The sequence below is a fragment of the Melanotaenia boesemani genome, chromosome 6 (assembly GCF_017639745.1).
Source record: "Melanotaenia boesemani isolate fMelBoe1 chromosome 6, fMelBoe1.pri, whole genome shotgun sequence".
Taxonomy (NCBI): Eukaryota; Metazoa; Chordata; class Actinopteri; order Atheriniformes; family Melanotaeniidae; genus Melanotaenia; species Melanotaenia boesemani.
This window is the reverse complement of record NC_055687.1, coordinates 19685919-19696305: the sequence shown is the minus strand read 5'-3', so window position 1 is coordinate 19696305 and position 10387 is coordinate 19685919. Positions and strand designations below refer to the sequence as shown.

The window sequence follows — 10387 nt, the reverse complement described above, 5'->3', positions numbered from 1 at the left end:
AGAATGATAAGAAGCACACTGTGAATTAATGTTGGCCCAGCACCTCTTTAAACATACAATATTGACAAAGTAAATGCAAAGAAAGAGCTGTTTGCCTAAGAGTGTTATTCTGTTCAGTAAATGAACTAAGCGCTCCTTTGACTCGAAAGGTAAACATACCATATTAGCATTAATTGCCTTAAAAGCTACTTAAACAGAAGAGACAAACTGTGCGGCTCCCGACTGACTGCAGAATGTCATGAGTATTAAAAACATCTGAAGACAAAACACAAAACTGCCACAATATGCCTTGGTTGGTTAAGATTATTCTTTATTATGAAGTGCCACAAAATGCTTTGTGTTCATTGTGCTTACATTGTCTGAATACTGGCTCAAAAAAACACAGGAGATCCTCACTCTGCAACAGAGATCTCAATCTCCTGTGATAAGGTGTGTCAGATATCGCTATACAGCAGTAAAAATGTCTCAATTCAAAGGATTCTTTACAAACCCTCTTGCAATAAATGATTATTTAGGTTATCATTCTTTAACTTGGAAATACAAAAAAGAAGAGAGTCAAGCTAGTACAAGTTTTTTTGTTCTTTTATTGTTATTTTTCTTTTCTCTACCTGAATTCTAGTTAGTTTTATTGTGCTACTTTCTTTAAGGTGGAGATGACTACAATGGAAGTGCTTAAAAGAGAGCAGACCCGGAGCTCACCCAGAGACAGACACAAGCAAACAGACTCACAATGTAGCTTTCCTGCTTTAAAACCACTGAACAGCCACACAACTTAAACCAAATACCCACGAGACATGTAGACTGCAGGCAAAACTGCAACTTGAGTTTTAGCACACAATAATCCTGTTTGTAATTAGTAATCAGTAATTAGAGATATCGTGGTCATAAATGTTGACTTGCAAATGTATTCTTTTATAATTTAACAATATCTTTGAGATGCATCTTAAAAATTTTGGTGGTGTTTTTCTTCTCTTTGATAGATCAGATACATTAAAGGGATGTAAGTCCTAACAACTTACCAGTCATCTCACATCATTCAAGTAATTGCAGCTCAAACGTTGCTCATACTTCAGTGACATAGCTAAGGTCTGCATGTATTGACTGCCACAGTCAAGACAAGAAAATGTTCCTCTCTGTGCTTGTGAGCCACATTGCAGGTTTTGAAAAATTGTAATTGTAACAGACAAAGTTTGTTTGTAGTCTCATGCAGAAAAAAAAACCCTGACATGTTGTAGAGTTTTTAACTTGCAAACTGCAACTAGTCTTTTACATGTTAGTTAGGTAATGAGCCACCATAACTGTTGTCCCTAAATATTCCTCATTCCTTAGGAAGCAGGAAAATGATCAAAGCTTCCTTTGTCAAATATGTATATCTGAATTCAAAATTTTTTTCTTTTTATTTGCTAAAGCTTGACAGATTTTGTGATGCCGATAATGGCTGATCTGCTAGCTTGCTTGTGCTTGCATGCACCCATGCACTTGTACACAAATATTACTTGAATGTTTCTGTGCAAGCTTACAATAAGAACATGCTGTTTAGGATGGCTAAAAAGAATCTTAAAAAAACTAAACATTTTGTGAATATCTGTGTGTTCTCAGTCTGTCTCCTGGGAAGCTCCATGAATCTGTAGAAAAGGTTTCTGAGCTGCAGAGAACTGGGTTCAGCAACACTGGTGCTGACCACCAAGATCAAAAGGTAAATCATCTATGGGGTCAGGGTTGATTAGAGTTAGCCCGTCTGTAGGTATGCCACTCCTAGAGTTAGCCTATGGTCGGCCCAGTGGGGATGAACAAGGCCTACTGCAGAATAATCAGGACTCTGTCTCACGCAGCTAGAGAATGGGACTGTAACAGCTGAGCTGTAATCAGACCATCCAGCCAAAGCTGCTTCTGTGGTTGAAGAATGCACGATTTATGGTGCGGAAGTGCTCTGAAGGGGTTGCTGAATAATGCATTCCAGACAAAGTTGACCTCAGTCCAACTTCAGCAATGCATCAAGCTTTAAAGGTTTCCTACTGAAAGCGTACTAAGAATTAAATGACTTCTTCTGTTTGAAGAAAATGACTCCCCTATTAGTTGTTGTTAGCAGGTATGTTTAACGTTAGTTAGCTTAGCACAAGTCTGTCATCGTTAGACACAAGTTATTCTTCAATAGGCCTCGCACCCAGCAGGCAGCTGATCCCAGCCTCTCTAGCCTACATCCTACATTAGTTCTACTCACTAAGAGGCAGGCAGTGCATAACAAGAGAGGAAAGACAGGACTTTTCTTTTTGTTACTCTAACACTACATTGGCATGTTCCCTGATGTCTGTAATATTAGTAGTTTTCTGTTTATGACTATAGGTGAAGTAAAACATACCTGATTTTTAAACTGCTATACAGTAGTAGGTAATACTTCATAACTTCATCATAAAATACCATGCATTAGGTGATTATTGCTTTTAAAGAGTCCTATGGAGGCTCCAAGAGAAAAATATTGCCCTCGGGTTCTATCTATAGGAATTTGGCAAAAATCATAAGCTTTTTATGATGTTGGCATAGGTTTCATTATTATTATTATCATTATTTCCTTTTTTTTTTTTGCATGCAGTAACGTTAATAAGAAAAAAAGGTAAACAGCATAATAAGGGAAAAAAATAGTACTGAAAAAAGTGACATATGCTTTGGCCTGTAGTGGTAAAAAGAGCTTGGCAAATATCCTACATACATATACAGAACTTAAAGTGCAAATAAACAATATCACTTTGTTTTATCAAATCAAGTATAAAGATACAACAAATAAAAAAAAGAAATTGCCTAAATAAATAAATAAATAAATAAATAAATAAATAGTATTTTTACCTCAGTTGTGGAGAGAATATGGTCACTTGGTGCAGCTGAGCATTATTATTATCATTATTATTACTATAATTATTACTATTATTCTCCCAAAAAAGCAAAATCAGAATGAAAAATTCACTGTGTTTCAGTGCAGGGAGAAAACTAGTAGCTATAGGCTCACTATTGTCTTTGTGATCATTCTCATCATCCTCATCTTCATCAATGTCCCAAAATATATGCTGTCATACTATATCTAGATGCCAGGAGGAAGCTGTGTTAGTGTTAATGTCTCTATCCTGAACACGCAGAGGAAGAGGAGGTGAAAAGTTTTTGAGGAAGTGCATGCGTCGATCAGTTAAATCCTTAAGTGAGCAAATCTCAAGGAGAAAAATTGTGCTATCTTCATCATATTCATCGTCATGGACAGGCTCCAAAGTAGGTAAGGTGGGGGAAAGGAAGAAGGGGCGTGAGGAAGGGTAAGGAAGGAAAGCAAGGTCGTATTCTGACCAAAAATATATTGTCTGCAGTTCACTCTTTAAGGATTATGGTAATTTATTTCTGCAGTTTTGTCAGTTGTTTGATTTATTCTAGGTTGTCATGCATCTAGAGGGCCGAGAGGAGAGAAGGGGCCTTTGAAGCAAGCAGACTCATAGTGCTTGTTCAGGTAACTCTTGAGCGCGAAGGTCTTGTTGCAACGTTTGCACTTGAAGTGCTTGAAGGCCGAGTGGGTCTGCATGTGAGCCCGCAGGTTCGAACGGTCTGCGAAAGCCTTCCCACAGTGGGCGCACCCAAACGGTTTCTCACCCGTGTGAGAGCGCATGTGACCCTGTAAAAGCCATGGACGACTGAATGCTTTCCCGCACACATCACACTTGTGCTTGAGGTCGTGAGTGAGCAGGTGCATGGCCATGGCAGGCATGGACACGTACACCTTCCCGCAGGTCGGGCATTTCTTTGCCAGCTTGCTGTCCAGCGAACGATGTGTCTGTTTGTGCCGGCTCAGGTTGGAAGACGTGGCGTAGGTTTTGCCGCACTCATTGCAGGTGTGCCTCTGGATACTCCTGGGGCTGCCAAGAGCTTTCCTTCTCGAGCGGCCATCGGTGATAAAGAAGGCATCGACTGTGTAACCCTCACTCACTGCAGTATCGCCGTTGATGTAGCCATCCGTGATTTCTGAGCCAGGGCTGTCAGGAGACTCGGAGTCAGGAGCCCCGTAGTCACTGTGGATGCCATCATACAGGGGATCAGGAGAGGGCACCTTGATTCCACCATCACTCTCACCATCATACACAACAGGGCTGATGTAGTCACTGATGTAACCAGCTGGTGAGGGAAACAAAAAAAGAGCAGTTTTAGGTGAATGAAGAGTAAAGTGGAAGAACTAATTTAACTGGGCATTAGAATAAGAGACAGGCATAAGTTGACTAAAAATGTGCCACTGATGCCGCTGTGACAGAACCAAAGAGTATGTTTGTTATATTTACAAGGTCTCGTTAAGAAAAGAAATGCATAATGGTAAGACTCTGCCATCACTGAGAGAAGTGCATTGAAAAAATTCAATAAGATGGGCATTCATGGCTGCACATGTCTGTTCCACCGGGAGAAAGCAGCGAGAGGCACATAAGCAAACTTGGATTAAAATCATTAAACTACTGTAGGCAGTTAGACATAAGAAACAGACTTTTCCCAAGCTTATCTTTCTTAAGAGACACTATAATGATCATCACTGCACAATCTTAAATGGGAGAACTAAATAAGCACCAAACAACCATAAATCTTGAAGAAGTCGGGTTCATTATTCCTTTTAACTATTAAGCATTAACAGACAGATGGAAACAATGGCTGAGTGGGTGAGAAATTTTCCTCTAGCTCATCTGTGATAAGACAGTATTTTTATATAACAGTCATAGACCTCTTTTTAAGAGATTACAGTGTTCTTGACTTCATCTCACTATCTCACTATAATATCTAGGCATAAATTTCCATAACCTATTGCTTTTCAGGAATGAAAGTGCATTTGAGACACTGACAGCTGCAGTCCTTCAGCATCTGTCCTGTTGTAACACTACACCAACTGTGTCCAAGTCATCTACTCTGTATTTTTCTTGCATATGTGGCAAGATGCAGACTCAACTCCCAATCAGCAGAACAGCAGCAGTCGTAGCTACTTTTTAACTAATTTTAAACATCTGCTCAGATCTAAATTGGCTGTTTTAAGACAGAGCATCTGTCCTTCCTCCTGGGCACCTGTAGCCAGAAGTAGTGTATTTAAAAAAATTGGTGTACAACGTTAGTCCAGAAATAATTTAGCAATATATTTCTTCTCAGCCCTCAAGAGCAGCAGTTAAAACCCTCACTTTGTATGAGACAGATGCACACAGGCTGACCCTGAACTTAAAAAAAAAAAAGATTTAGCGTGAGAAAGAGTATCAGTACCATGGACAGATCCAGGTCCATGGCACAATCACACCAGACCTGCTATACAGGCCTATTCTGTGCAGTTTAATTTCTTACTTTGATGACTTGCTGGACAAATTTCCAAACTCATTACTGTGTTGTACCATGCAAAGCAAAAACATTTCACTCTTTTAAACTTCATGCACAGAGATTCAAATAAAACATGTTTGTCAGTTTGGATCATATGGCAGTGTGCACATGGTGTTTGTTTTGTTTATGTAAGGTCAGCTAGCTATACTGACACGATAGCAGACACATGCATGCACACTAGATTAGGCATACTATCAGTGGTTATACTTTGGTTTGGTGATGTGAATAAACACAGCTGATAAAGTTTATAGATTGGTTTGAACTGTCCCTGAGCAAAGGCATCAATGAACATAGTCTGTGATACTTTATAACAGTAGCAATATCACCTTTTTCAACTTGTGTCTCTTCTATTCCAAATGCCTCTCCTAACTATATATGAATAACCTATAAACCTTTAATGCAGCCTCTCAAATAGATGATGATAATAATTTCTGTGCGTTAAATGTTAGTCTGTAGGAGGATTTGGGGAAAAAATCTGTCTATTTAGGAAATTTCTCTTTGAACTATTTCTTATTATAATTTGTTCCTTCTCTGGGAAGAGTATATGAAGATATAGAAGCAACAAACCCCTTGTGGCACACCTATTTGTTTTCACATGAAAACTCATATCCACACAGTCCCATGTGAATAAAGACACAATCTCATCAAGCACACGGAACACAGACGGGAAATGAAGACAGTTGTTGTTTGAATCTGAGCTGTAATGTATGTGGAAGCTGCATAAAGATGTTAACATCAGACGTTAGGGATGAAGAGAAAAGGTGGCCAGGAGAGGCTGCACTGTACGGTCCTGCTGAGGCGGCAGATCGCGTGTCAAACCTGGCAGCGCCTGTTAACCTCTACATTATAAACGCATCACTGACAGCTTTGTGTGTGTGTGTGTGTGTGGTGGGTGGGTTTAACATTAGTACGTAATATGCATGTTAGACGCACGTTGTCAAAGACACACAGGTGAAAGGCAAAAGCAGTTGTGGCACATAGTTACAGGTTGTAAATGGGAAGTTTGCAGCTTAGGAGCACAAGGCCACACAAAACAATCAGTTATGTTCAGCTTTCATTAGCTTCTTTTCAGCACTTCATTGGTCACCATAAAGGGAGAAAAGTGGTTCTCTAACATTCTACTTCATATGACAATTTAAGGATACAGCAGAAACTGCAGGCATTCAAAAGATGAAGCGTTCACTTAAACAATCTTGCTGTAGAAATCTGCCAACACTGCAAAGATGGAACAGGAACACCTGGACAGGGTGAACAGGAAAATAGCATGCAGCGTGATGGTAATCAGCCTATGATAGGGTCGATTTAATATATGATCACTTCGGCTGGTAATGTTTTTGTGGGCTATCACATCAAAAGATATCCAGGCTATTTGTACTGTGAATTTAGTGGTAGAGTAACACATCGGAGGAGTATAGTGCAGCTTTTAAGTAATTTAAATTACCAAAAATTCCATTTCCTTTTTTGTTTTTAAGATTATAAACCTTTCCAAGATGGTGGTTCTCAAGCATCTCAACCTCTGATCCTCAAATCATATCCAGAAAAGAGCCACCTATTTGAACGAATAAACAATGGGGGCTTTTCCTTCTGCAGGACAAATTCAACAACAGCTTTGTCTTTATTATTTTGCAGAGTTACTTATTATCCTGCATGGGAGGGGAAAGTCCCAGTTGACTGTGAGCCAGAATCGATTCAACAGGCAGGATGCGCTTGATTTAGTTAATTACACAAGTGACCTTTCCGCTTCGGTGTTACCTCAAAAGAATCAAACATTTAGATCAAGCCTGGTTTGGCTAAAGCAGTCCCACTAAAAACAAAGTCTTAGATTATCCCTGCAGTGAGTAGACTGACAGCTATTTAGTGTTTTACTGGGCATGTCATTGTGAGCTTAACTGATCTCTTTCAATCTTCTGGAGTGTATATTGGTCTTACAGCCTGCGCTGTACTTCTTCACTTTCTTTGATATATATTTCAATGCGCTTATCAGTGCTTTAGCAATTAGGTCTTTGAAGCTTTGAGAAAAGTATGACCCATGTGATAACTCAGTGATGTCTGATGTTCTGTAGTAACTGATTTCTTAGCCTACCTAACTGCACACCATCATCACCCTGGAGCTTTCCAATAACACTGAATTATGTTTTGAATGCAATGACTGCCAGAAAGTCAGAATAAGCAAATTGCCTGATATAGATATATATAAAATACTGTTACATTATACCACGCTGGATAACATGGAAACAATTAAATAAGTGGCTTTCATCAATTCTTGGTTGTGACTTTTGGTGCAATGGCGAGTGCACTGTCAAGACTCTGCTTGGATGTATCACATCCTGGTGTCTTCAAGCAATCCCCAAAAGGAGAAACCTCTTGAGCACAACAGGTATATTTACCTATTTGTCTTATACAGTTTTATTACCTAAAACAGGGCCCCCTACCGACATCCTGCTCCTCTTTAGATCGATATATTTCTGAGACACCTGTTAGTCCTGGTTATGTAGGCAGTCTGACCTACCTTTGTCATGTAGCCGGAGGCTGAGGTCTGTTCTGTGCCGGTAGGCATTCTCTAGATCTGACCCGGTGGAGAAATCATCCAGTTTCACCTTTTTCACCAGAAAAGACCTTGGCATGATGGTGAGGCACCGACACACTCTAACAAACACAACGACACACACTCTCTCAAACGCAGCAACACACACTCGCAAACACAGCCCACAGACTGGCCAGCGTGGTGATCCGTCCGTAACACACCAACCAACTCGGCGGACGAACCGGAGGAAGATTGTCTTCAGATTTTGTAGGAAGTGTGAGCTCTGAATGGATCCACTGAAAGAGTTGTACAGCTCTTATTTGTTCTTTCCTTTTCTGCTTGAGTCCCTGCACCTGTCCTCTGCCTGCCCGGTTTAGTCCTTGTGCAGAGGGAAGGAAGGAAATGCAACTTCAGCACCGGACAGCTCCCTGTGGGGGGTGGGAGGGAGGGGGGGTGTGCCTCGTACTCTTTGAGCTTGCAGGCAGGCGGAAGACCAGGAGATCGAGAGGTCTCGAGCAGCCAGGATATAAAAGAAGAAAAGGAAAAAAGAAAGAAATTACAGAAAAAACAAAAGGCGATGAAAGACACCCCGTAGCGAGCTCGGGCCTCTTTAAAGAAGAGGGGATGTAGGGGGAAGAGGAGGAGGAGGAGGAAGGAGCGATGTTAAAAAAAGAGGTAAAAAAAATGGAAGGATGATTTTAGAAGCTTTTCCAATAAAAAAAAATGTTGGACACCCTGTCCTGTCCTCTCTGTCACAGAAATAGTCCTTAGTTCCCGTAAAAGACGACTACTTAGGTCGATTAAGAATCACAAAAAGACTCCGCGCGGATGGATGGATCAACAGCATCGCCTCTTTCTCTCTGTGTATCCCTCTCACTTCTCCCTTCCCCTCGTCTCTCTCTTTCCGCAGCTTCCGCGAGCTGTTCCCGTGAGTGTGCCGTCTCGCGATCAGCTGTTGGCATTTATACGGTGCCGTGCACGCACGCGTGAGAGAGAGAGAGAGAGAGAGAGAGAGAGAGAGATGATGGGGGAATGGATAGACACACGGGTGGAGGGAGTGCTTAATTTAATCCATCCCGCATCCCCGGGGAGCGGCGACTGGCCCGGATGATTTATTGAAGCTGTTATCACCCCCCTCTTTCTCTTTCTTTCTGTCTTTCATTCTCCTTCTCCCTCCTTTCCCCCTTTCTCTTCATTTGTGTGTTTGTGTGTGTATGTGTGTGTGTGTGTGTGTGTGTGTGTGTGTGTGTGTGTGTGTGTGTGTGTGTGTGTGTGTGTGTGTGTGTGTGTGTGTGTGTGTGTTAGTTTCTCTGTGTGTGAGACGAGACGCCATGTTTCGGAGAGATAAGAATGGAAATTATTGTTATGTTCTTTTTTCAAGCACTCATCGATTTGATTCAGCGTGAAACATGCGTTTTAAATATTGTCCCATTGTTCGCCATTTTGGGGACTCCATATAAGCATTTTTTTTCTGTCTTTCTTTCTTTGCATCCCTTCCCCTCCTGCTAAGCATATTCTGCCTTTGCTTTTTTCACCATAACATATATTTTAAAGGTGAATATTAACTAGCTTGCTGAGACCCTAGTTATTATCATTATTGTAGCCCTGAAGGGAAAAAGGGGGTGCAGACCAAATGGAGTGTGTTACAGTGACTGCCAGATTAATATGACGGTAGACTAAGGGTCACATCGGGTTCATTGGCAAGTTTTATTGTATGATGTCGACATTATGCAGAAACATCAAATAATCTTGAATAATCTTTATTTAGACTAATTCCATTCTAGTGCTGTTTCCACCAGAGTCCTTTTGTGTCCGCAAGAGCAAGACCAATACATTTTAAAAAGGTTAAAAATGTGCCTGTTAAGTTTGTAAATGTGGAGCACATTGTCGGTTTAGCTGTAAAGTCGTGCAGCATCTCAAACATCCTAAATAATATATTTTATTTATAAATGAATTCTTACAGGTTGTAAATGGTTCAGTTTAGGACCACCAACTGAGTCTGGATCCTGTCAAGCACAACAAGCAGTGTCTCTGTTCTAATGAGGCAGGTGGACTGATGGATACACTGACTTGTGTTTGTGAGCTGTTGAAAGTTGCTGAACATCCATTAAAGGTTAGAGGACTCTCACTGGATTATTAAGGTCCACAGACAAACCACTTTAAGGAATATTTCTGTGTTTTTGAAGTGGGGTTGTATATGGTAGACAATTGCCAGACTGCACTCTGGGAAATCAAATGGTTTCCAATCAGGTGAACTTAAGCTAAAAGCAAATCAGACTCACCCCTTCAAAAAAACAAAATCATAACTGCGAGGAGAGCAATCTTCTGGGTACTTAGACTTTGCCACTCCTGCCTCAGGAGTTGGAAAGTTGGAAAATTCTCACTGGATTGTTCAGATTCAAAGAGAAACCTCCCTGGAGCTCATTATTACCAAGAAATGACACATGCGTTCCAGTTGGGGTCCAGTTGAATGTATTTATAAAGGCTGTTTGTACA

The 10387-nt window shown here is 40.7% G+C and overlaps 1 protein-coding gene across 1 annotated transcript; it reads right to left on the bottom strand.

Annotated features, from left to right (window-relative positions):
- Window positions 1-293: 293 nt before the first annotated feature.
- Window positions 294-8805, bottom strand: LOC121640992 (transcriptional repressor scratch 1-like). Its single transcript, XM_041986826.1, has 2 exons — window positions 7877-8805; window positions 294-4143 (listed from the first exon to the last, which is right to left on the bottom strand). Exons 1-2 carry the CDS (start codon window positions 7989-7991, stop codon window positions 3416-3418), a joined length of 843 nt encoding a protein of 280 aa, XP_041842760.1. The 5' UTR covers window positions 7992-8805; the 3' UTR covers window positions 294-3415.
- Between the last annotated feature and the right edge of the window lie 1582 nt (window positions 8806-10387).

Excerpts from the sequence above, each read along its gene's own strand:
- LOC121640992 (XM_041986826.1), bottom strand. The coding sequence starts at position 7,991 with ATGCCAAGGTCTTTTCTGGTGAAAAAGGTGAAACTGGATGATTTCTCC. Across the intron at positions 4,144-7,876 it reads CCTCCGGCTACATGACAAAG|CTGGTTACATCAGTGACTAC; the intron begins GTAGGTCAGACT and ends TTCCCTCACCAG.